Here is a 27979-nt window from a genome sequence, read left to right on the forward strand (position 1 = left end):
CGATTTTTTTTAATCACCAAGAACCGCACATGAGCGATTGTGGTTTGGTTTGTGATGATGATTTTATCAAAGTCTATTTCTGTTTGTTTGCTTGGGAGCTTTGCTCATGTATTGCAGGTAGGTTAAGAAGTGTTATATATCATGATCACAGTATGTTCTAACCTCATCTAAAATTAAGTGGTTGTAATGCTCATGAAAGGGAGTTATAGCTTCTGATTCATCGTTTACTAAACCTGAAAAGTTATAGAGGGTGGGCTTATAATTGATGATGATTATTGTGTATATGCCTGTATGAACTGTATTAAACTGCACATTACTTGAATATGAGACCATTCTGAAGCAAATAATTTTCACACAACAATAGATACATAATGTACTCTTAAATGAATCCCACAAGGATCGGAACAATCATCCCCCAGCATTCCCACTGATTCCCACTGATCAGTTACTAGCCATCCCCTTTAAGATTACAAGTTCAATATTTTCCGTAATAAGTAAGCAGATGAGCAAATTATACACCTTTGCCACACAAGACCATTCCAAATTACGGTCAGATTTTCTCTTCTCATTCTCTCAGTGTCTATCGGGCTGATGGTTTTTGCTATAAACTTTTACACGGCGAGTAGAAATCAAAATCTAATGTTCACAGCCCACGCTGATAGAGCAAGAAATTAACAAACACACGCGCAACCAACACTGTCACGATCACTAACAATTTTTCAGTGTGTCATGACCTCATCAATATTAATATCATGGGCTTATAAAGATGATGATAACAGTGATAAGTAATGGTGATAAGAGGATGATTGCAATTGCATATTCATGTTAAGTTTCAGTCTGTTTTATTTTTCATCTTGCACAAATGAAATCATCATACAGTCCGACCTCGATTATCCGCTCCCCTATTTTAATCCGGACTTCTCTATTATCCGAATACCTCCGAGCAGTGAAGACGAAAACAAACAAACAAACACAAAAATGATTTAAAACACAATGAAAACAACTACAAATTTCACGCAAATTACCTATTATACCCTACAGAAAGCGTATTAATTTGACCTTAAAATGTTTCGATATCATGACTACGCCAAATCGCTTATACGGACGGGCGGCGATCCCAAGACGGATAATATAGGTCGGACTTTAAGAAAATTTACAATGTTCACAAGACATATTATAAACAATCTAAAAAGTAATTACATTATACATATATAGGCAGTCTCTTAACTAAAGTTTTTGAGGGAGTCAAAATTTGAAAAAGGGATCTTTCTCAGGAAGTGAAGAGACCAAACGGGATAGGGGCTAGGAGGGGCCTGGTAGCTAGTACGCACAATTTTTTTTTTTTCCAAGGAAGGGGGGGGGGGGGGTAGGGGCAAAAAGATATTCAATCTCTTGGATGAGGAGAGGGAGAGAAAATAGCACAGGGGGAGGATATGATCCTCCTCTCCGGCGAGGGAACTTTTTGCAAATTCAAGAATAGAAATTCAAATGCACCCTCTTGGTACCATTGTAATAAAAATTTTCAATCAAAAAAAAAAAAAAAAAAAAGAAGTTGCATCCATACGTTTATTGTTTAATTGAACTGTAAAAAAAAATCAACAAATAAAGAGTCATCCTAAACAACCTAAAACTAGCTTTGTAGTTTTACCATTATTTTCTTTTTATTTACTGATCAAATTATGTCAGGTCTGTTGCAGCTACACTGATTTTGCCTTCTTTTTATTTCTTTTATACACTGCCATATAAATGTCCATATACTCTATTCGTACAAACATAAATCGTCAGTATCAAGCTTTCACGGTTCAAGTTAGTATGGAATCAGGAATATTGAAGTATGTATCAATTCAATTCAATTCAATTCAATTCAATTCAATTTATTTCCATCCATAGATGAATACAAATGCATGTATGTATGCGTATGAACGATGTTTCAATTCAATTTGTCAGTTCAATTTTTCATGTATTTTCATCTAACAAAGAGTGAAACAAAATACAAAGCATGTCTTATACAATCATATTGTTAGATCAATCGAAAAAAAAAACAACAACGCAATGCTGATAGCAAAGTATATAAAGAATATAATATGTACAAATAAGTAGAATAACCAAAAAACAACATTGCATACTCTGAAAGGTAGACAGAAAAGTAAAAATGGAAATGAGTGGTCCACTAAAAAGCAGGGCTTGTAATACGTGGATCACTCAAAACGTAATATGTATCTAAAAACAATCATTATAGGCAGTAATTATTTCAAAGTAAAAAAAAAAAATAGACTAATCTAACAATGTTACGACCTGTAGGCAATGTGGGATAAGACGTGTGTTACCCAACCGAAGAACTGTTATAAAAAAGCAAAAAACAAAACAAAACAAAACACACAAACATAATTACAGATACATACACACACAGTCCACCGTGAACACACATGCGCACGCTTTTGCCGCCCACGCACGTAAAAACCACAAACAAAAACAAACAAAAGAAACAAGATAAAAACAGATGAATACATACACAGAAGACGCAGCATCGTACAAGGAAGAGATCACAATGACATTGCAAAACAACGAAGTTCAAGAAGAGAGAGGACAGAATAAATCGAAAGGAGCAAAGAAGAATGCGCTATGAAAATGGTTTATTTTTTATCATTATTATCTGCACAATAAAACACGCATCTCCATCGTCATGGCAGGTGCAAGCACGAATATTATTACATCAAAAATATCTATTGTTATCCGCCGAAAGCAAAAAAAAAAAATAATAATAATAATAATGATAATAAAAAATTACAAATTTCAAATTGAATTAAATTAAATTAAATTAAAGACAAATGGTATAGTTTTGGTTGAGATGGGACTTCAAGTTTCCATTATTTTGTGAGATAATGGAAAACCTACGAAATATGAAAGAGCATACAATTCTTAGAGGAATCCAAATTTTATTAGATTAAAAAAAAAATGTTTCGATATAGCTGCAATATCCAAACACAAAGAGGTATAGTAACTAATGAAAGGTGGGCCCCACCTTTATCAGGGCCACTTTGTTTTACTCTGTTATTATTATATCAGTCATTTCAAAACTCATTTTCATCAAAACAGCTCTGAATTCCTCTAAGAATTGTATGCTTTCATATTGCGTACGTGGATTCTAATCATCACACACACACACACACACACACACACAGAGAAAAAAAAATAGAATCCGAATTCCCATCTCAATCAAATCTACATCATCCGGCCATTGAAGTTGTCGTCAAAGTTATTCAAAAGTTTGGGTCCAGTATAAAAGAATGACTTTAAGCATGTACTGATTTGTATAAGAGAAGATGAAATTCGTTGAATTGTCGAGTGGGATACTTTATGCACGTGACTATATCAATGAAATAAATCGTGAAATATCTTGGAAAGATGATTACTGTTATATGGTGTCATGACTCAGTAAAGTGGCTAATCTGCAATGACCTCGTTACCGCTCATCAGTTGTTTTAGGTTTGTATCAACAATACATTAGAGAAAAGTGCGATAAGACATCAGGTTGGTGCTCACTAAGATCCTAGCTTTCGTTCACTGTAATTTTCCCTTCCCCCTTGACCTGTCTATGACGTCAATCGCCTTGCGGTGACGATACTCTTTCCCCATAAATCCGATGAACAACAGAAGTGTGATCTTGACTTAGAAAAAAAACAAAAAACAAAAATAATGAATGATAAAAAATTGAACATGTCCTTTTTCGGTCTTCACAGGGGTATAGTGTTACAGAATCAGAACCTTACAAGCGACGTAGAATAACAAGGATTTTCATATCCAAGGACACTGTCTGGGGCGTTGGATGTTATCTCGTCGCGAATTTTAAGGTATTTGTTATTCATGTTCCGGGCTTCTTATTCACCTCTCCATAGCTGGCCACAACTATGTTGATGATATCAGATCGGTGATTAAAAAAAAACCAGCCTGATTTATCCGTGAATTTTTGCCTCCAAAGTTCCTTTCTGTGCAAGGTTATCTGTGTCAAGTGCAAAGACCTTACATTGTTCAGTTGAGGAACAAACGACTGAAAAAACAAACAAGCGAAGACGATATAGATTGTACAAAAATTAAGCATATCAACCAGCTGTCAACCAAAAAAGAAAAGGAAGGGGACGGGGACGGGACGGGACCGGATTGGGGAATATTAAAAAAAAAAAAAAAAAAAAAAAAAAGACGCAATGTGTCAGAGCACTGTGGTGTATAAAAGATAATTTATTTATTTATTTATTTATTTATTCAAAATTTCATGCGTGTTCACAAAATAGGAATGGATACAAATGTATGCAAGTACATCTCATATAGCCAAGACAGAATATATACAATAAGTATACATTGATAAGAAGTAGTTACAGGATAGTATACAACTCCACTAAGAGAGCTACATTATTCAAGGTAACGAGCACGCAAAGGAATTGCAACATAAGCTTAAAGCTTGAAAATCGTTGCAACCCACGTGAACACAATCCATATGCTTGCAAATAGTTTTAATGATACTTGATAGGAGTTGGGGGTGGTATTTTACAAAGAGAGCATGGGAACATGAGGGGGAAAGAAGAAATGCATGTGTGGTGCCTATTTGTCCTGTCGGACATTGACAAGAGAGAGCAAGAAAAAGTTTAAAGTGTCAAGTCATTATAAGCAAATCAAACTGATTAAATTGATTAAATTTCTCATAAATCCCATTCAAAAATGTCGATTTCAGGAGAAATATATGATCACAGCCAGTTTAATAGTTAATAGTATCCAGGAGTTCAGCGTGAGGCTGATAATACTCTCGACATTCAAACGGAGGTCCGAGTTCGGGTCTTGCCAAATGCTTACGTCCTAGGACAAAATGTTGGGTACAGCTCGTTATTCCAAAAGTTCGTTATTCCGAAAGTTCAGTTATTCCGAAGGTTCGTTATTCCGAAGGTGCGTTAATCCGAAAATGAAATAAGGTTCGTCATTCCGAGATGAAAAAAAGGTTCATAAGTTTGAAAATGAATTAAGGTTCGTCATTCCGAGACTGACAAAAAGGTTCATTAGTCCGAAAATAAAAAGGGGGGTTCGTTAGTCCGAAAATGAAATAATGTTCATTATTCCGAAGGTGCGATAGTCTGAAAATAAAAAAGGGTTCGTTGTTCCGAAGATTCGTTAGTCCGAGAATGACAAAAGGTTCGTTATTCCGAAAACGTATTATCTTTTTTAACAAATACGACGTTGAAGTTGAAAAAAAATAATCTAAACATTACCCCAAAATTGGGAGATATAGTCTCAGCGGAGGATGATACATTGATTGTTGTTTTTGTCGTTGAAAAGCTTGTGTTGCATCAGCAAGTGAAGTAGATCAAGAATCATTATCTCATGAAAAAAGATGTCTTGACCCAAGGCCCACCATTGTACAAATGTAGCTTCTTTTCCATCCTCTTATAACATATTGCGCGAAAACGAAGCGAGTAGGAAAAATACGTGTTATATTTAAAAAAAAAGAATTGAAAAATACAACGCAATATTTTATTAAGAAACCACTTTTGTAAATTCTTCCTCCCCCCTCCAAAAAAAAAAAAAAAAAAAACACACCCCACCAGTACGCCAGAGGCGCCCCCCCCCCCCCCCCTCTTCACTACGCCCTCCCATTGTTTCGGAAAAACGAACCTTTTTTAGGACAATCAAACCTTCAGAATAACGAGCCCTATTTCATTTTCAGATTATCGCACCTTCGGAATAAAGAAACTTATTTCATTTTTGGAAAATGAACCGTATTTCTTTTTCGGATAACCGAACCTTCGCAATAACGAACCTTATTTTCTTTTCGGATTAACGAACCTTTTTTTTTTTTTTTTCATTTTCGGACTAACGAACATCCTGGCATAGGCAACCTTCGAAATAACGAATATCACCCGAAATATTTTAGCCATGATGTCCCTGATGATGCCATGATGCAGACCTACGAGATATCAAAGTTAAAAACAAGGAATCTAAGAGGTCCTGAAATGACATCGTTTTCAAAATGTAATTATATGGAGTAAAGGGACCTTTTGTTTAAATCTAGAACCACAATCGAGAAAGAGGAACACCTGATGTTCCCTAATGTGGGGAGTAGTTGCTAATGCAGATGAGCGACCTGGATCAAATGATTAGTTTTGGCGAGCGTCTTAATATTGAAAAAAGGGGGGTTGTAAACTTATTTACTGTGATCGCTTTGAATAACGCGTGAAGGAAATATATTTCATAGTTCATGTGAGAAACTTTCATTTTGTAGGAAAATATTTAAGCAAAAACGAGAAATCATTGTTCATTATTAGTTGCAACATGGAGGGAGGGGAGAAAGTGACCTACCTGTAACAGCGCAACTCCCCTCCAAAGGGAAGAGGAAAGAGGCACGTGAGGGGGAGGGGAAACAAACCTGCTTTGTGACATCAGTCAAAATACATGTACTCGCAATCGTCAGCAGCGAGAGGAAGCCGTTGCCATAGCGACAGGAGCAGAGAGGAAGTTGTCTATTACCTGAGTGCTCAAAGTCTCCGGGAACTGTCGAGGCAGCGTGACGTTCGTCCAATGCGACCTCTACAGTCGACAGTGTGCTCTTATCAGTCCCCGTGGCACAGAGAGGCGACATCCTTAGCATGAGGTGACCGACTGCTATTCCATCACGACCGAGAGAGATGTATTCTCGAAGGGAAATCTTCAAAACTTTGTAGCAAGCCACATAGCGTTAAGATAACGTGGTGCTATGTACAGCTGTCTTAGAGTGTGAATAAAAGGATAAAGTAGTCAAGTGCTAACTGAAAAAAAAAATGAACGAAATGCTAGTCACCACAAACTTTGAGTAAATTTGATTTTAAACTAAAAGTCCATGAAGATATCGTATTTGATTTACATCTCATTAATAAACTGATTGATAAATCGATCACCTTGTGAATTAGACAGATAAAAGCGTTTCAGTGTCTAAAAGCTGTAATAAAATAAGAAACGTTGACAATTTTTCAGAAACATTCACGACGAGTGAATTACATTCTACATATTTCAACCGAACAATTCATCATACTTTCGTTTAGAATGACTGCAAAGTGGAATGCAGTAAGAAGTCTACTCTACTATTTTTTGAACATGTTGAAATGATTTATGAAAAGTAAAGTTTATATTGTCATTATTTCGAGAAAAAAATCAAGAGGGAATTAGTCATGTATTTGAGCCTTTTAAATTTCTAATGTTCTATTCATTTTTTTTTTTCAGTTCTCTTCTTTTTCCTCCTTGCAATAAAAGTGGACGTGGCTCTAGAGAATCATTGAAGTCTTGAATTTGGAATGTATATAGATGCATAAAAACAAATCGTAATAACATTTTTAAAGGTTCAAATTGAAAATGAAAATTGTCATATGTGACTAGGGTATGTCTACTTCTTAGGAACACACTGCAGCCATTGTCAGAAAAGTGATGTGAACAGTTTAATGGAAAGGAAATGATTGTGCATTATTGCAACGGCTTAAGAAGATGCTTCGCACTTCCCCTCTATCAGACCAGGGGCTAATCTAGAGGGAGCCCTTTATTACTGCCAGCCAGAGCTCTGGGTACCGAAACCGGATCAGAGTAGTTTCATTCAGGATTCCATGTTGATGACCGCGAGTTTCTGGAAAGGATGTTCTGTGGTCCACCTGAAAGATTTTGCGGGTAACAGTATGGCGCCCAAATGGCTTCAGGAGATCTTGCTATCCTTATCCTTTATTCTTTGCACAGTTGAACGCATATGCTTATGATGTACAGTAATTCCTGATTTATTCTGTGTTATGTTTTGTTGGGAAAAAAAAAAGAATGAAAATAATTGAATTGAATTGAATTGAATTGACTTGAATTGACTTGACTTAAATTGAATTGAATTGAATTGAATGGAACTGAATTGAATTGAATTCACCGTACATGTCTCGCAGACTACTCAATACAATCTATTGCCCGATTTTATTCAAGCAAAATTTGCGTGTTAGTTTACTATATACGGTTGAATTAGACGTGTAAGCCTCTTTCTGCTCTGCTTAATAGCAAGAGGTCAATACCCCATGTATATCAACCTGTGATATAGATAATACATGGTTTTGTTTTTTCGTACTAACAAAGCTATTGACTGTACATGTCTTGCAGACTACTCAATACCATGTATTGCCCGTTTTGTTCAAGCAAAATTTGCGTGTTAGTTTACTATATACGGTTGAATTAGACGTGTAAGCCTATTTTAGCTCTGCTTAATAGCAAGAGGTCAATACCCCATGTGTATCAACCTATGATATAAATAATACATGGTTTTGTTTTTTCGTACTAACAAAGCAATTGACTGCACATGTCTTGCAGACTACTCAATACGATCTATTACCCGATTTTGTTCAAGCAAAATTTGTCTGTTAGTTTACATTATACAGATGAATTAGACGTGTAAGCCTATTTTTGCTCTGCTTAATAGGAAGAGGTCAATACCCCATGTGTATCAACCTATGATATAGATAATACATGCTTTCTTTGAATGTATGACATATCTTGCAGGCTACTGAACGCAGCCTATTTGCCCAATTTTCGTTCAAGTAAAATTTGTGCCTTAGTTTATAGACAATATACGGTCGAATTAGACGTGTAAGTCTATTTCTGCTCCGCTTTTATATAGCAAGAGGTCAACAACCTTTGTAACAACGTTATGTCATTAGATAATGCACGGTTTCGTTGAATGTGCCTTGCAGGCTAGCAATACAGCCTACTCGCCAAATTCTGTTCCAGCCAAATATGCGTAAGCCTATGTATAATATACGTTTGAGATAGTCGGACATCATGTTTTAAGTAGTATTGTTTGTTGAGTCACAAAATAATATTCACGCTTCACTAAAGCGATGTGACTTTCTGACTACGTTGTAGCTGTTTTGTATATTGATATCAACTTATCACTTTTTATTCGAAAGTAATAACTTTGTGAATATAATCAATTTTTCTGAGTCAGTTTTTTCTCCCTTTTACGCTTTATACGTACTTTTTTTGTGTGTGTGTGTGTGTCTGTGTATGAGTTTCCCCCTCGTATTTTCTCATGGTTATCAACTTTCCTTGTGTTTTATGCAAATGTGCTGTCAAAGCAGGTCAAAAAGGTCTCTTGTGCATATCTTGTAATCAATGGGTATACATGTCACGTGTGCTAGTGTGCCACTACATTTATACAATGATGCTTCTCATCATTTCACTGGATGGGAATGCCCACAGCGTATCATGAAACTTTTACCATTCTATGAATCAGATATCGAAAATCATAGTGAACAAAATGATGAAATTAATGTTAATGTAGAAGGACAAACTGATGCTCAATCCCTACCCAATTCAGTCGAAACTATGGTGTATAACAAGCTCTCGGTTAAAGGGATGGTACAGTATTGGTAGAGATGAGAATTGGGCTTTTAACTTTTTGCGAGATACCAATTAAGTACTTATGAAATAGTACAGAGCATACCGTTTTAAGAGGAATTCAAAGTTTATTTGATAAAGATCGGGTGTGGAATGACTGAAACATCCAAAAACAAAGTGAAACAAAGTGATTGTAATAAAGTGTGGGTCCCACATTTTGTTAGAATCGCTCTTTTTTGGATATCTCAGCCATTTCAAAACCAATTTTCATCAAATAAACGTTGAATTCCTCATAGAATTACATGCTCTTTCATATTTCATAGGAGGTTTCTCATTATCTCACAAAAAAAAATGTTAGAAACCTGAAATTAGGTCTCAACCAAAACTGTACGATTCCGTTAAAGGTTTGAAATTTGTTCAATTGAATATTGTTAGCCTGACAAAACACATTGATGAGTATATAACGACATACATGTTCTCGTCTCTCAATGAGACAAGACTTGATAATTCAATTTATGATAGTGAAATTGAGATTCCTCGTTATAACATTGTTCGTAAAGATCGCAACAGGTCTGGTGGTGGTGTAACATTTTATGTGCATAACAGTTTAGAATTTGATCTTTTGAATGACTCTCCTATTTCTGATTTGGAAGCCATTCCTATTCTTTTACGCATCAAAAATTCCAAACCTATATTACTAACAAATTGGTGTCGACCTCCGAACTCTAAGTGTTATCTTTTAGATCAATATGAACAATTCTTAGAATTCACCGAAAGCATCGATTGTCATCTGATTGTTATGGGAGATATAAATCTCGACATTAGTAAGGAGGTAGATGACTATGTTGTGAAACGGTACAAACAGATTAATAGCATTTATTCTTTGTATTTCGTCAATTATCGTGAATGTACAAGAATAACAAACAGAACAGCTTCTTTAATAGATCATTATGTTAACAAATAGCATTGAGATGATCAAATCGCATGGTGTTACACACAGTGGAGTAAGTGATCACTCAATGAGCTACCTAATCTGGAAAGGTCATTTAGGCTCATTCAGGTGTGAAATATGCTACATATAGAAAAAACCAAAGATGTAAATAAAGATATATTCAAGGCTGATCTCTCAAAACAGAACTGGGTAGAAGTTGAAGAGGAGGATTGTATTGATAAATGTACTGGAAAATTTGAAAAATTATTATTTGAAGTTGTTGATAAGCATATGCCCGTAAAAACTAAGAGAGTTCGGAAAACTCAATCACAGTGGTTAAATTAAACAATTTTTAAATTAATGAAGGAAGGAGATTTATTAAAAAGGAAAGCTATAAAAACTAAAGATGGGAGTATTTGGAAAGAATATCGTGAATCAAAAAAATAAAGTAACATCTTTTATTATGAAGTCTAAACGCAAATGTTTTATTGAACAATTAACTAAAGATCAAAATCATAATATTTCATGGAAAACATTATCATCGGTATTACTCAAAAAATATTCTTCCTCTCAGCCTCCACCCAGCCAGTGTCAAAGCATGGCAAACGAATTTAATCACCATTTTGCCAATGTTGCAACCAGTTTGATTTCTGAATCAGCTGGTACTGTAGTAGAACCTGTAGACAGAATCTGTACATGCTGCCACGTGCGAACCATGTGTGCATTATCCATTAACGTTTTCTACTGTAAGTGAAAGTGAAGTTTTAAAGGAAATACAGGAATGAGAAAATAAGAAGTCAGTCGGATTAGATGGAATATCAGTAAAGATTATAAAAATGTCAAAGGATGTAATTGTTCGACCAATAACTTTTTTTTATTAATAAATCTATAACCGAAGGAAAAGTTCCAAATAAATGGAAGATAGCAAAAATCATTCCACTACGTAAAAAGGGTGATAGATTGATTCCAAATAATTACAGACCAATTTCTATTTTTATTGTGTTTATCAGAAATTATTTAAAAGATTATACAAAAACAATTACTTCACCATTTAAGTAGAAATGATATACTTCAAATGGAACAATCCGGATTTCGGCCAAAACATTCAACCGCCACGGCACTGATTAAAATAACCGATGAATGGTTGAAGTCTTTGGATAACGGATTATACACTGGTGCAGTCTTGTAGATTTGCAAAAAGCTTTTGATATGATCAACCCTAAATGCCTGCTGCCTAAACTTTTCACAATAGGTATTAACGGTCCCACTCTTAAATGGTTTGAAAATTATTTATCTGACAGAAAATAGTAACTAGTGTAGGTAATTGTACCTCCGAAGAACTGGATATCAAGCTCGGTGTGCCACAGGGATCGATATTGGGTCCATCGTTGTTTATTATATTTATCAACGACTTACCTACCATATTTAATTCATGTAATGTGCATTTATATGCGGATGACACCGTTATTCATTTTTCTCATAAAGACCCACAAAAAGCACTAATAATTCTGAATGAGGAATTATTTGTTTTAGAAAGTTGGATGTGTAAGAACAAATTGAAAATTAATTATGATAAAATTGTGAGTATGTTAATTGGTAATAGATATATGTTGAAAAGATATAACAGTTTGGATTTGAGTATAAAATGATATGAAATTAATCAGGTTAAAAATTTGAAATACCCAGGATTGTACATCGATGACGAACTCAGATGGGACGTTCATGTAAATTATCTGTGTGAAAAAGTAGGCCGCATAATTTCTTTACTTCGTCGTTTGACATATTTCATAAACAGAAATTCTTTGAAATTGATATATCGCGATGTTATTCTTCCTCATTTAGATTATGCAAATGTTATTTGGGAGTCCTCTTGTGAAAAACATATAGATCAACTGCAAAAACTGCAAAATAGAGCAGGAAGAATTATTCTGAAGATTAATCCTAAATCACATTTTTCTGTCAGGACAATGCATGATATATTACAGTGGGAAACGTTAAAATCCCGTCAAAAATTTCACATCGGAGTAATGATTTTCAAGATTTTGAATAATTTAACACCTACCTATTTACACGAAAGTCTATTCCACAAACCCTACCAATTTCGGCACAGTAGCCTCAGCCTTCCAAAACCTCGGACAAACTTTTGCAAACGTACATTTTTCTACAGGGGAGCCAAACTATATAACAGCCTTCCGCATGCTGTCCGTGACTGCAAGTCACTGAAGGATTTTAAACGGTCCCTTTTTGAATCGGTTTAATCTCATCTGTGTTAACTTATCTAGATATATATTTTTTTCTGATACACAAGAAATGTATCTACACTTTTCAAGAAAGCGTATTTTGCCTTGAGATTTTGTATAATATTGCATTATAAATTAATATTTCATGAGATTATTATAATTTTATATTCATATAATATGTAATATTCTATTCTTTTTTTTTCCATACCTCTTTATAACTGGTCCCCATGGAAGACCAGCGGCACCAGAAAAGTGCAGCTGATTATGGGCTATCCAGCCGTTATCTTTCTATAATCCTACATTCTATTCTTTTCGTATATCGATGATGTGTCACACTATTAATTTGCTATGTATGTATGTTTCACTTTATGCATGATGTATCATTTTCCTTGGACCTTATATATTGTCTTTTATATCTGTATGCATGTTTATGACGGAAATAAAACAAACAAACAAACTAAGACTACTACTTTTCTGTGTGTCCACGTCGCCTGTACACCCGTCGCATTAGTGCATTTCTCCACTGAGCCTACACCCAGAAATACATAGAAGGGGAAAATGGGGGGGGGGGAGCGGACCGGGGGCTGCGGGTTTGCAGCCCTCCTCCCCCCCCCCCCTACTATATTGAAGGTAATTTCATTGGCTATCAGCCTGGTAGGTCAATAAAAAGCATGAGTGAACACCTTAGTTTTTCTCTTTCAAGGCACAAAAGTAAAAATTGCAAAAATGAGCAAGTTGTCATTCATGCGTAAGTGCTCTTCCATATAACAGTAAGAACAAAAGACAAATCTAACACAATAAGATACATGAATTAAGATGCAAAAATAAACCTTGGATCTCTGTAATACCTTTGAAGCTAAAATATCAATAAAGGCCAAAGATAGGGAGAAAAATGAAGAATCTTGGGTCAATTCCGAATTCAAATGAAATAAGAGAAGAAGCAATACTTAATAAAGGTTGACATTTCTTTTTGTTTTCAAATTAGGAAAATTGTAAATGATATTTCTTTCTTAATTCTACCTCATGAATCCTTGATTTACTAAATAAAAACAGTGAAATAAAGAAATTCAGTATATTTAATCATCTTTATGCCATCACTCCCTATGTTTAAGCTGACAGAAAATTCTCATTTCCCCCTTTAGTTTCCCACTTTGTTTTTGCTTGAAGTTATAAAGAAAAAAAAAGAGAACAAAAACTTGTTTTTGCTATTTCATTCATGTCTCCATTGTGTAAAACTGTTTTGTTTTGTCTTTTTGTCATTGTTGTCATGAAGGGCATTGCTAAATGAAAGACAACATGTCAAATTTTGCAATTTCTACTTTTGTGCCTTGGAGGGCAAAATGTATCTGTTCACTCATGCGTAAAGCCTCCCTTTGTATTAACCTACCAGCTTGATAGCCAATTAAATTACCTTTAACATGATAAATAATACATTGATTTTCATCGAAATCTTCTATGAAAAATATGAACTCGGAAAAGTGTTTACTTTATTTCTTTGCTGAGTGTACATTTATTTGCATTAACGAAGCTTCGTGATAACTTTTTTTTTAATTTTCGGAATTACATAATTTCTGAATAAGAAACTGTAGCCATCCTGTGTGCCCTTTTTCTTGTTTTTTTTTTTTCTTGCATGAACTAGGGCAAATCATATATATTTATGGCATAGGGTTAGGATAATTATTTTATCATACGTATGCATTTATTGCTTATTATCATTGCTTTTTCAAAGTTCAATCTTAATGCGTTAATTTCTCATCGTTTTACGAGAAATGACCCCGTGCAGTTGACTCACCATCTGTTTAGCATGTTTTTCGTTGTCGGTTAATTGCACGAGATGATTATTTTGATAATACATATTTGCTGAAATTGCTCTCATGTTTACACCACGTCAGACGGAAATATTTTATCAAACACCTGCTGGCAAGCCTAAGAAAAAGCTTGCATGTACATGCACTGCGGCGAACAGATAAGGCTAAATTTTACAGAGTACATGTACTATGAATAACTCTGTCTGTTTATAGTGCAGAGGTAATGCCGATTGATATTTGAGTGTTTAAATATAACTCATTACTCAGTTTAGATAGGATATGATAGAATATTAAAGTCATAAAGTAATTTCTCTTGTGTAATTAGATCGGATCACATTCAAAATACCTTCAGCAAGATGCTCATTGTTGATTACAAACAATTTACAGTGGATTGTATGGTGTGTTATTTTTCTCTCTAAAAACAATGCGCTCTGCCAATCACTAACAATCACTGCTGACATGAAATCTTTCACATTTTTTTTCCATTTGGGTTTTTCTTTGGTTTTAAGAAGAGCTTACATTCAGTGAATCAACTTCACTTTTTTTTTCCAACGATGATGAAGTGTTGTCATTGCGGACGTTTGTAAAGTCCATATGGAAAGACTCTACTTCTCAGAACATGCTTTCCCATGGTCCTAACCAAATTGCCGTTTTATGTTGGTTATACCCGTACTGTTACGAACATGTGACAAGGGTAGGCATATATTGTCATCAACGTGGTTGAGAGGAGTCTTCTGCCATTTCAGGTTTTCTTTTTTGTGTGTGTGAATCAACTGACTCATCCCTCCTCCAGATATGACTCAGTAATAATGGTAAAGACCGTTTAGTTGATACTTTGCGAAATGACGGCAACCAGCCAAAATAAAATACAACAGTTCTTCAGAATCCCTCAAATAAAAGGAAATATCGCTCTCAATGATTTCAAGACTATTTGATATTTCAACTGTTTCACTTAATGTTAAAAAAGTATAAAGAATGAAATTCGTCAATATAATTCTGATCAGTGTAAAATATATGACTGATAATTTGAGAAGACTGTGAAAAGCTTATAGGTTCTACATTCCTTTTGAACTTATATGGGATAAGGTGAGATAAGACTGCCTAAAATCCATTGTGTCGGTTATCACGAGTTTTGTGGTTATTTTTTTTTTTTTAAGTTTTGTTTTACCAAATGTGGTAACGAGTCTGGAATATTCGAGGTATTTAAGCTGCGTCAAACGTGATACGCATTACAACTCATGATTAGGATTCACCAGAGGTGACTGGATTTAGTGAAGGAAAAAAAAACAACAAAAAAAAAACCAACAAAAATGTCTTGTTTAGCGAATTAACGTGACCGTCACGACACGACTGTCACGTGGAAATTTGTGTATAATTTGATTAGCGTCCTTTCCCTCCCTTGCAACTCCGTCCACCCGGAATCTTGCAGGCAGCGCTATAGGCAGATCAGCCGAGACTGCGCCGATAAACTCACCGGCGCAAAGTAGCAGAGAACGACGCACATCCGTTTTCAACTACTGAATCACACACTGGAGACTGGTTCCCTTCACACACATAAGACAATGCACTGAACGAATGAGGACAGATGCCCGCCTCTCCGATGTGGCAAGGAAGGGAGATTTGTTACCAAGTTTGTGCATCATCAGACCACCTCTGATTCATAAAAGCTAAGTGAAAGCTGTGTAAAGAGCGGATATTGTATCATGTTAGCAGGGTCAGTTTACATAGGATGTCCTGTTTGTTTGTCTGCTTTGGTGTTTCATCATGAAGTAAATGCTGCTGTTTCATACGTTACATTATTCAAGTTACCAAGCAGCAGCATCAATAAATTAAACTCTTCTCGCATTTCCTCGCATTATGTTCTGTGGTTTATGTGTCCTATGAACACCATGCATAAACGCACAAACACACACACACACACACACACACACACACACATATATATATATATATATATATATATATATATATATATATAATATAGCAATAATAAATGTCACAAATAAGAGGAATGCATTAAATGCAATTGCCTTGATTTTAATTAAAATCAAGGCAATTGGCATTATATGCATTCCTCTATATTGTGACATTATTATTGCTATTTCTAGTACTGCCAATACGCGGAGATGAGTGTGTGTGTGTATGTGTGTGTGGGAGAGAGAGAGAGAGGGAGGGAGGAGGCATATAATAGAAATATGTAACTTCTTTCAATTAAAAGTAGTTTCCCCGTCGCATGTAAACAAGCCTCTACAGTATGACATTGAGGTACCATCCAAAATGAAATTTAGCAAAACAAGACCAAAATACGCGTATGGCAAATGCCTGTCGGGGGCGACATGTTGACATCTTACATACAGCCGTGTTGATCACGTGACCAAATTTCTTTAAAACCTATTTTGTGCACAAATGGCAAAATGGCATTTTAGATCTTAATAGATACTATCATAATTGTTATAATGTATCTGTGGATGAATATTGATCACTATGCATCTTCATGATTGCCAAATTAGTTGTTTTGCATTAAAGTCATAACTGGAATGTTTAGGAGATGTAATTGTCAATGTTTCTTGTAGAGACTTATTTTGGGAGGCGGGGGTGTCATGCAGCTAAAAACGCAGAGTAGAGGCGGCTCACTGATGGTGGAGTGATCACACAAGTTGCCTTAATCTGGAGGATAAAATCTAACCTAACTCACGTTCTTCATTAAACACCCGAGTACACAGTTAAGTTAGTTGCCTTTTTGTTTATGACATTTGAAATGATAACAGTGAAAAAGTGATTGTCAAAACATTCCATCCACAGTCTTGATTTCATATAAAGATATAATACTGCGGTATTTATTCAGCTAACGAGATACTTATAATGAAGTCTGACGAAATGAAAACCAAAGGACACATGAAAAACGGTCTTTTACTGTAAACAGGGCAAACTTATATAAAATCATATTTCTTGTATGAAATAAAATCAAAATCACAATCACAATTTACAAAGACTGTGAAACAAACTCTTGAAATGTACCTGACGTGATATCTTGATAGTACATACAATTCCAAACAAATGTCAAAACAAGCTATACCAATATCCATCACCGACCATTATGCGTCAATCTGTACACGGGAAAAGTCGGATGCAAATTCTATTTTTGTGTAAAATGTACTAATAGTTACATATTTACAAATATATACATGGATATTTACAGAATCTTAGGAAAAAATCAGGAGAAACAAGTCGATAATGAAAAGCAGAACACTATCACATGTTTTCCTTTCATGAAAGTCTAGGAGAGTAAAAGGGCCGCCAGAAAGTCTTTACGAGAACTTGATCTCCACCATTAATCATATTAATCGCCGCTCACAGTGGCTTCTTTTTTACTCAACTTGCAGCCTGTAATTTTTATGTGCCTTATTTACTATGAATTCACTTCGTGGGTTTTGGAGAAATCATTAGTGTGCCTTCACCAATTTGAGCAAAGCTGGCATGTTTACTGTAGTCATTTTCGAACACAAGCAGAAAATTCCGGCGAGCACTTTCATAGCTATGCGACTAAAGATAATAAGTCTAATACGAAAGAGTAAAAGGAAAAATAACTAGACTTGAAGGGCCCTGTAACAGATTAGGATACTGGCATGAAGCATTACTCAATGTTTCTGAAATCGTCACCACATTTTTTGTTTAAATCTTCTCAGTTTTAATTGTCGCTGTAATGCTGGCATTTATTGTACTCAGTACATTTATCTTCGCAAAACTTAAATAACTCAGAAAGGTTGAACATGGAACAGCGGTTTCACGGAATGTAATGACGGGTAAAGAGAATGTTAATTCTCCCAAATCATTATTATATCGTGATGCGTGGGTGAGTGTGCGTTTTATGCTATTTCATTTCGGTCTACCATGATTATAACACTTTCTACAAAATATTCTGGGCTATGTGTTGAAGGGGGGAAATAGGACAAAGATCTGACAAAGGTATTGATTCGGTTGCTAATGTGTTCTTTAGAATCGAGGCAATTAAGAAAGACAAGCATCAGTACAAAATTGATTTGTACATATCGGTTACTACGGTGATAATCTTCCTAAAGGGTGGCCAAAATAATTTCCACTGCGCCTTATATGCTCTTATTACAACATTCGGTCATTTTAGGACATGCACTGGGTAAGTTTTAAGTAAGTAATGAGTGGTAGTTGTAGATTTTTGAAGACAAGTTTGTCAGGCAAACGTTAACACAATCCAAGGCTTAGGGACCCACAGAGGTTTATCCAAATTCCATGCTAAAAAGATATTAAAAATACATATTCATTAACACAGAATGCATCATCGTGGCCATGTTTAATGTTTTCTTTTTCTTTAAACGTGTGATTTGTTATTTTTCCAGTTGACTCGGTGAGAGCCAGAAAACAAAATACATCTATTCTGGCTGTCGCTCTCTATTTCGAGAAGATGTATTCTTCTGTATACTGTATAAGCCGTCTACAGTCAATTCAAACGACAATTAACATATCTGTAAAGTGAAGAAAAAAGTCGATTCAAGGAAATTGTAAGACTTTATTGGAATGCGACGTTAAATTCAAGCTTTGCACAATGTTGCACACGCCACTCTCGACTTAATGCTAAAAACCACTTCCGCTGTTCTGACTAACCAACCTGAGGAAAAGGGGAAAGGAAAGGGGAAATCAAAGTCTTAGAGGTAAATCCTCCTTCACCTCTGAAAATATGGTTAAAAAAGTAAGTTAAACGTTTGGACTTTTTTGATACAGATTTTTTTCTAACTTCCTGATTGTTCCTGAGGAGTGATTTAAGAGAGTTAGGCTTCCGTTCTGTCCCCTCTCCGTGCTTTCCGTATCAGTCTCACGACGCCGATGCCGACCGCGCTCAGCAGTGTGCCGATCCCGACGGCTCCAGCCACCATCACAACACCGATCACGGCCGTGTACTTCATAACGTTGGGTGGCTTCTTGTTCTTGCCCGACATCGACGCCTGCTGGCTTTCCGAGGCCTCCTTGAAGCTGAATTGATTCTCCTCGTAATTCGATCTGGCCTTCGTCAGCACCCTGTTGATGGCAAGGTCACTCTCGGGTCCAGTTTCGGCGTTCGCTCCGTTCTGGAAAGCGTCCGGGATTTCGTTGGGATGCAGGTTTGAATTGATGACGCCGCCATCAGGAAGAGCGTTGTCGATTGCACCCATTCCTAGCTCGTTCTCTTCCGCATACCTGTCACTTGGCTGCTCCATCTCCTGCTGCTCCTCCTCCTCATCGATGGCAATGTCCTGGTCCCTGCCCATACCGTACCCGATGTCGAACGTAGAGCTGACGGACGCCTCGACGATGCTGCTGATACTGCTACTCGACGAGGGAATGAAGGACTCCTCTTGACCTCGATGGTCGACGGCGATCAGGAGATCAGTGATCTTCAGGTCAGACCCTTCGTCTCTGATTGGAGGCTGGTCGGCACTACCCTCAAGACCGAAGGGGAGATCGCCGCTAATTTCCATATCGACGGGGCCGGGTCCCACGTATATCCCCGGCTTGTCGGCAAGACCCATAGCCTCCAGCCATCGCGCCTTCTCTTCCTCAAATGGAAGGGAAATAGCCGATGAGAGTACTGCAAGAAAAAAGACAGTGAGTAGGCATTTTAACTAGAGATGGTTCACACTTGTCGTTGAACAAAGAAATCTATAGTAAAACAAAAATGATCCAGCGTTTTCCATGCCTTTTAACAAATTTCGTCCTCACAGACGAAATGGATACGCTGACTTGTGTTCAGTGTGTATAGTATGATACCCAAGATGCAGAGTGAAATTAGCTACACTTAGAACAGTAGAACAAGAAACATTAAAGAGACAGAGAGACTATGAATGAATATAACAGAAAGATTGATCGAACATCTATTAAAGCAGATCCTTACCGACTCAACGGATGTTGTTCATTTTTTTTATCGATTTTTTTTTTTTTGCGTGTGTTGTCTGAATGGCGTCATGTTAGAAAGTCAGGCATGTACTAAGCTGTGTCCTGCAGCTAAAGTTGCAACTCTGTCGCAGACAACCTAAATCTTGATGGACGAACCCGGGGCACAGCTTTGACAACTTGCCAAGAAAGCACTGACGCAGGAGAATGAATACATAGATGCATCTACAGCAAATGACACTCTTGTAAATAAATTTGTTGTTGGAAACTTCAAGATTCCGTCTTAGTGTGGAAAAGTTGGCATCTGTCCATTTTCTCCTTCCTTGTTTCTGTGACATTCCCTTTCTGAAGTGGATGAACCCCTGAAGATTTCAGTGACACTTTCGTACTAAACGCTGATGCGTTTCCGTTTTGCTCTAGTACTGTCTAATCGTCATCGTTTCTTTCTGATGTAAGAATGACACTTCAAGGAATCCTCTGATTGTTCTTTGAAAACAGGTTTACTTTGCCAGTGGAATAGACAAATGCGAAACAGGACTGAGAAGCTTTAAACACTACGTAGTAGAATATTGCTTCTATTGTGATTGTTAATCAAACTTGTTGACTCCCACCATTCCGTTGATAAGGGACCCCTGCAGGTATTCCACAATTAGTCATATATGGTTACTCACAAAAGTATCATCCTGCTTTTTGGTCCGTGTCGGGGAGCAAAATAAAAAACAGAACGTTCAGCACAAGAGAGATTTATTACGCAACAAACCAGCGAACAAACAAACGAAGTAAAGCAAATTCCGCAAACATTAAACTAAAAAACTTAATTCGATTTTTTTTTTTTTTTTTGGGGGGGGGGACACTTTACATAAAAATGAGCCCTTGTGTTCATCATGTCCATGTCGGTGTTAATGCTGGTCAATGTTTAAAACTATTAGGAGGAGCGAAAACATCGATTCATAATCAATTTACAAGTGTCATGTTCTCTTCGATGTGGCTGCCTACATCTTTACGCTTTTGTATCATGTTAGCCTTAATTTTGCGTAGCATTAATAAGAGGTTGAGTCTTTTTCACTCCATTAGCAGTTTCTCCAGCATCTTTGCACCACGATAAGATAATTAGCGAAAACTTCTTGTATGTTCAGCCTAGTTCGCAATAAAAGGGATGTCAACAGATGTTAAAGGCGGGGAACGGGTTAAAATTTTCAATGCCGAAGGTTCATAGCGCGGCAAAGCTCAATATTAACAAAGATGCGAATAATGTTTGGAATGTCAGCAGCAAGAGGGACATGTAGGGGGAAAAGGGTTAAAGAGCAAAGAAAAACATAAAATGCCTCGTCACCTTTTCCTGCACGTAGATATGTTTCCGTCTGCCACTTTATTGAGGGGTGACGAATGCCCGATGACAAGGTAAGGGACACATATTTATGACCTCTACCCTCTGCCCGGCTAACTTAACAGAACGCCAGTCCCTCTTTTTCTGTTGGAACAAAGTTACCTCCGCCTCCATTACCCTCCTAGGGATTGATATCAACTTACTTTAAACATGACTATTACAATTACATTTTACTTCACCGAACTATAGTATCAAATCATGTTGATATAATTCAAACACTACAAGCATCGATTTGACTGTATCTCTTCTCCATATCAGAAATTGAGTTGTTTAAAGCTTACTTGTAAGGAATGAAATTGACAAAATGCAGTTTATATTGCAATGATTGATGTTCACTTCACACAAGAATATCTACCTGAAAGTTCCAGTGTCTTCATGTATCAGTAAGGGTCTTAACATCCCCGAGTCGGAAAATCCTGTCTCCACAGCTCACTAGCACTCAGTTTGATTTCTCGACTTATTTTTAGCAGCCTCAACCTAACCCAATGTCTGGCCCAGACAGCTGACAGCCTTACAAAGTCTGGACAGATTTCAAGTTCTCTTCTGCTGTTTCATCTTCGAGAAGAAAGATGATGACAGTTAGATAGCAACATGATACATCAAACTCCAAAGAAGACGTCGCCGGGTTTATATGCATCATTAGCATCGGTACTCTACCATGCTGTAAAAGTTGAGAATGATGTGCCCGATTTCTTCTATGTTTCTTTTTTTATTTGAGTCTTCATTTTTAGGATGAAAGGATTTGATCTGATGCGCCAATTCGCCGTCAAATGCAAGGCATTTCTTTTCATTCCATCTTTCTTTTCAACGAGGGGAAACTTCTGGTTATTAGTCTTTACATCATAAGTTTTATTGCTTTCAGGAGAAATTTATTTCATAGCAGCGCTTCAATGCAAAACAACGAATGTTCCATTAAATGGGGAAATGAATGAAAACAATTCATTAATGTAAAATAACACCAATTATTCTGTGTTTGAGTAACAGCCATGAATAAAAAAAAAAACCGCATTTACAAGAATCATTAATTTGAATAAACTATGTTGTTGTCAATGTTCCTAAATCATAAAATACTGCCGTCATATAATTCAACAAGAGAACCGCGAATTGAAAGTAAAATTGCTCTTCTTCATGCAAGAAGAGTACAAAAGATATGATTAGATGTACAGGATTTCTTTCCTTATAATGGCCCAGATAAAGAAAGTTTTGTAAGCTTCTACATTTTGCCCACACCAATGCCTGTGAGCAATGTATACCCGAGCTTTAGAGAAACTGCGTTTACTACTCCTAAATTGCTGAGGAAAATCAATAAGAATTAATGGTCTATTCTATAATCTTAGTTTTGTCTATTACCGACCGTGAGAGTTTATCTCCTCCCCCCCCCCCCCCCTTATCAATTTCGTATAAGCGGACTACAAAAATAGAACGAACGTACACGATTTGTAATCAAAACAGCGTTAGAATAAATTATCTCTTGCTGCTCTATCCTGGATGCAAATAAAAAGATACACAAAAAGAACAACAAAGCAATAGCTGCATGTCTAGTTCGTGTTAAAGCGAACATGAAAACAAACAAAACTAGCATACATGGTAGCCACAGATATTTTGTGAGGCAAACATACACTGTACATTGTCCATCACACATAAAAAGAGACGAAAAAGTCCAAATTCATTTTAATAATCCTGCCCGAGTAGGTATGCCCATGATTTCTTTTGTCATGGCTACTATTAAAACACTAATCAATTCAGTGCTTATTTAAGTCGATGTAGGGCAATTTTGTAAATCAATAGTATTGCAACGAAAAAAAGAAGTTATTAAAAAACAACAACTTTCTAGCAGTTAAAAAAAAAAAAAAATCTTCCAAAGCCAACTCCAATCATGCCGAAAAAAAGGGGTCGTCAAATATGAAAATAAATACCGACCCCTCCACTCCCCCTTATTCCTCTCGTACCAAGTGCTAACTAATCTTTTGATTGGCATCAATTATCTTACACGTTAATAAATGGTTCCCCGGGGCTTATGGGGACTGAGGTAGGGTCAAGGGGAAAATCAAGCCACCCAGGAAGCTGCTGGAGAGGGGGGGGGGGTTGATTTCTGTAGTTTAAAGGGAAATTACTCTCATTGTTTAAGTCAGTCCAATCAAAACGTCACACAAACAGGAGTTTCAAATACTTTTACGAAGTATCAATGATACAAGTCAAATCAGATATGCATAAATGATCAGATAATAACGTCATCAACCCTATTACTGTTTTGCTCTTTGCTGTGTGGAACAAGTTGAGGTGTTCCACATTAACTAGCTCATTGCTTTCCCCTTTTAATGTCCATTTGTGTTTTCATCCTAAAACAATAGAATTTTGAGACGGTTTGCATAAGATTCGCAAGGTGTAATTCATGAAAAAAAAAATAATATCCTTCGATCAAATCTTTCACTTCTCACCGTTATCATCTGCCGAAGACATACTTTATCCGAGCAACATGACGTAGTTTAAGCTACCATGAGCATATCTTTGGGTTTGTTTGTTTTTGTTTTTTGTTTTTTTTTTTGGGGGGGGGGAGGTTCTATGAAAGAACATATTTCAAACCTTCCATGATTTTTTTTTTAAGTGTCATTTTTTTACTGACAACGTTCAACGATGGTCATTATCCTTCTCTACCATGGGAGCTACTGTCAGCATCGTTTAATTCCAATCTTTAGTCATTCTTTAGTCAACCTTACGCGTATAAAGAAAGAGTTGCTTTAATACTGATGACAGCAAGATCCCCTGCATCACACTGTCGAGGAAATACAGTAAGTTTAGAATTATCAAAACGCTTTGATATTTCATGATTAGGCATACTGACATGAAGGGAAGACGTTTAAAGAAGATCTATCCAAAAGAGAAGATCATGTCAATTGACTTTAACCCTCCCCCTGCGAGATTTTGTCATTTCCCTCAAGATTAAGAAATGGCACAGCTGGCTGCTGCAAGCAGTGGGTTAGCAATCCATTCACTGGCAGCTTAATTCTCTGAGCTCTAGGAGAAAGTTAATTCTCTTACCTCTAGGAGAAACCCAGAGCAGCATTTAGCGAGGCAATATCAAATTCCAAATAGACCTTGATGCTCTTATATATTGCTCAGGCAATAGCTTGAGCCCACCTCAGCTCTAAACGGTATAAGGATCCTCGATGAAAGGCTTTGAACATTTCTTGAGCTATCTGCCCTGATAAAGAATCCCTCGTGAATCCCTAATGACACTGATCCCGTAGCGTTGATTCGTAAGACACGCTGACATGGCTTACTGGTGGATATCTCATGAAATAGTACACAGTGTCTTTGTAGTTTAAAATTAGCATTCAATCAATCCAACTTTACCCAGGAGCTCTACGTGCAATGACGTGACTATTGTGTTTAAAGAGCTTTTCTGCAATATTGTACAAACACATTTTGTGAATTAACTGTATTTTTAGGGAATATTATAGTGATTTGCGTCCAAATTTGCACTATTGCTTGCTCTAGCTATTTTCAACAAAGTGGCTCTGATTTTCAATCAGACAGGGCAGGAGTTCGAAGACTCTTGTTTCGTATATCACTAAAACATATGATTTGTTTTATAATTTTGTAGGTTTTACAATGTAATTATGTCATTAATGCTAATCACTTCGACACTAACCTCATCGCATGCTACACGTAATTGGCAACTTTTGTTTCCATTTTAAAATAAGGACATTTAGCTAAAGGAAAGGTAAGAGTGAAATAGAGCATCAAGAGGCAACTCACAATCAATCAATCAATATAAGTTGCGACTGAATTACTGAGCAAACTACGAAAGCGGGCACACAGTGAGCGAACTTGGTGGAGGAGTTCTCCACTGGGGGTTTGGAAACGACGGAGCGGTGAACATGAAACAAATCGAAACGAGGTACTAAACATAGTGTGGAGAGCAAAGGTCGCACAGTGTGGAGCTCATGACAGGAGACCCACTGAGATCTAGTCTTGCTATGAAAATAATAGAGCAAGTTCAACGACCTCAAACAAAGCCCGGACTATTTTTAATCAAACCGGCTGCCGTAATGGCCATTGCGTGCGATTGCTGCGCGCTTCATTCCAGAGAAAGTGAAAGGAGATATGTCAGATACCGCCGACGAGTTGGATGTATCTACTTTCAAGTATAAACAGTCTGTCAAAGGTTTGGCGTAAATTATTTAGTCAAAAATAGCACACATTATACGGCTTGGCATTAGTTAGACTGTCTGGAGGGACCAGTTTGGCGGGCTCATTCGTGACCTCAAACTACTTGTGTGTGTGTGTGTTTTTTTTTCTTTCTGCTGAAAAAAAAAAAAAAGTAGAGAGAAAAAAAGAATAAAGAAGGAAATGCATTTACCATTATGCTTCTTGAAGCCAGAATAGTAGTGGTCCCTGTCGCTAGGACTGTATGAAGAAGTAATTGCTCTACTTGCACTTCCTTAATTAAATTTCATGATATCGTTTTGTTCAAACGAAAACCTACTGGTAGACTTCTAATATCGATTTGCAACAGAGACAATGATCTGCGACTGCGAATCACTAAACAGATATCAAGGATGACAATCATCGATGGCTTTGATACATCCATCCACCTGTTACTTGACGGAGGGAAGAGGGGTATGCACGCCAATCTCCCCCTCTAAACACTACTATACAAAGTCTGTTCTTTCCACTTACTCTGTGGGGTGAGCAGGCAGATGCTGCGACACGCGCCATCCCCCACAGCCTCGGATTCTCATTTCGCAAAGCGGTAAGGCCTCTTAACCTTGTCACCATAGAAATTTACACAGAAGGTAACCACAATCACACGAACGGCAGGACGGAAAAACACACTCCAACATGATATCATGGTAGCTTCATGATGATATCATTTTTGTTTTTTGTTTTTTGTACTTACGTGTAAGTAGCACAGCAATACTCGCGTATGTGGGTGACATCTTGTCTTCTTCGGTGTGTAATGTTCCTACTTGGCACTGTCGCAGGCGATTGAGTGAGTTCTTTTAGAGGGTTAGTCGAGCGGGCCAGGATGACACGGGAGGTCACTTATTGCAGCAATTGGACTCTTCCGATGAGTTTGCGGCAGTCCGATAAAGGGTCTAACTCGCTCTAATTACTATTCAGACATCCTCTTCAAAACACCTCTCTGTCACTCCGTCCAGCGCACTAAGATTTCTTCAGAACACAGGCGAGCGTTCCTTTCAGTACATGTGTCCGTGTCAGTGGCGGCTATACTTTAAAAAAATCTACAAAAATCTGCGATCACAAACGTTGAGATTACGTGAGATTTCTTTTTCCTAAAGATGGGGTCTAAATTGTGTAGAAAGGCGATGAAATGACAAGGGCGAGCGAAGACAGGCTAATGATGGTGAGGGTTCATGAGCCGGAAGCCGGTGCGGTCTGACTCCAATATCGTGCAGGTTTATAAATAGAGAATGGATGAGAGGAAATACCCGAATACAACCACCAACATCTGTAGCTGTGGGGAGTGAATTCCTCAAGGGGGTTCCTAGGACTTCAGCAGGAGGTCAAGATAAAGCATATAGCCCTCTGTCTTCGTTTATGTCGACTGCAAAGCAAGGCGAGAACTCCAAATCGCTATCTCAATAATGTCGGTGACGGGTTTTGCCAGGCGTCGAGTGAGAGACCTGTGAGTTAGAGACAAGCACGATGCCTCTCCACTAACCATACTGTCACATTTATAGCCAAATTACCCACTTCCTCCGAGGCGGCCAAAAATGTATGCTCAAACATTCATTCTTTTCATCGATCATCAATTAACCAGTACTGTTCGTAGATAAATCTTTACCAGTTTGGTGATACAGAGTGTTGAGGTTCTGTCATATTGCACAGGGCGTTGGGGGAACGCGGTAGGGGATGTAAGTAAATAATGACAAGCTCTCTTCTCGATCATAAAGGCAATTACTGCTCGACCCTCTGAGGAGTTTGACCCCAGCAGAAGCGGCGGGTTTGAAGAGAGCGAGAGGGGCGGGGGAATGGTTGTCCTTATTTTGCCATCAAAAGGTTATCCAATCATAGCGGGCCCTTTTGTTGTCCTTTGTCTGTTAACCTGTCTGGGATAGTGCGATATGTTTGACTCTCTTAACATCCTTTATCGCCGCTCGTTTAAGGTTGGGCCTCGTTATATATTGTCTTTAAAATTTGCAGTATTGAAGTATATAAGCGTATATATATATATATATATATATGTGTGTGTGTGTGTGTGTGTGTGTGTGTGTGCTTTAAACTGAGTTGAATTTATTTTGTGTCATGTGATGTTATTATAGTCTTTATATGCTAAATTTACAAGATATGTCTTACTCTTCATTGATCTCTG

General features: G+C 37.1%; 1 protein-coding gene across 1 annotated transcript; it reads right to left on the reverse strand.

The window, feature by feature from the left end:
• Nucleotides 1–17188: 17188 nt before the first annotated feature.
• On the reverse strand, nucleotides 17189–27416 carry LOC140230436 (uncharacterized). The gene is made up of 2 exons (XM_072310590.1): nucleotides 26543–27416; nucleotides 17189–19950 (listed from the first exon to the last, which is right to left on the reverse strand). The coding sequence occupies exons 1-2, from the start codon at nucleotides 26580–26582 to the stop codon at nucleotides 19154–19156; spliced, it is 837 nt and encodes a 278-aa protein (XP_072166691.1). The 5' UTR covers nucleotides 26583–27416; the 3' UTR covers nucleotides 17189–19153.
• Between the last annotated feature and the right edge of the window lie 563 nt (nucleotides 27417–27979).

Source organism: Diadema setosum, chromosome 7, assembly GCF_964275005.1.
Source record: "Diadema setosum chromosome 7, eeDiaSeto1, whole genome shotgun sequence".
In the NCBI taxonomy this organism is placed as follows: Eukaryota; Metazoa; Echinodermata; class Echinoidea; order Diadematoida; family Diadematidae; genus Diadema; species Diadema setosum.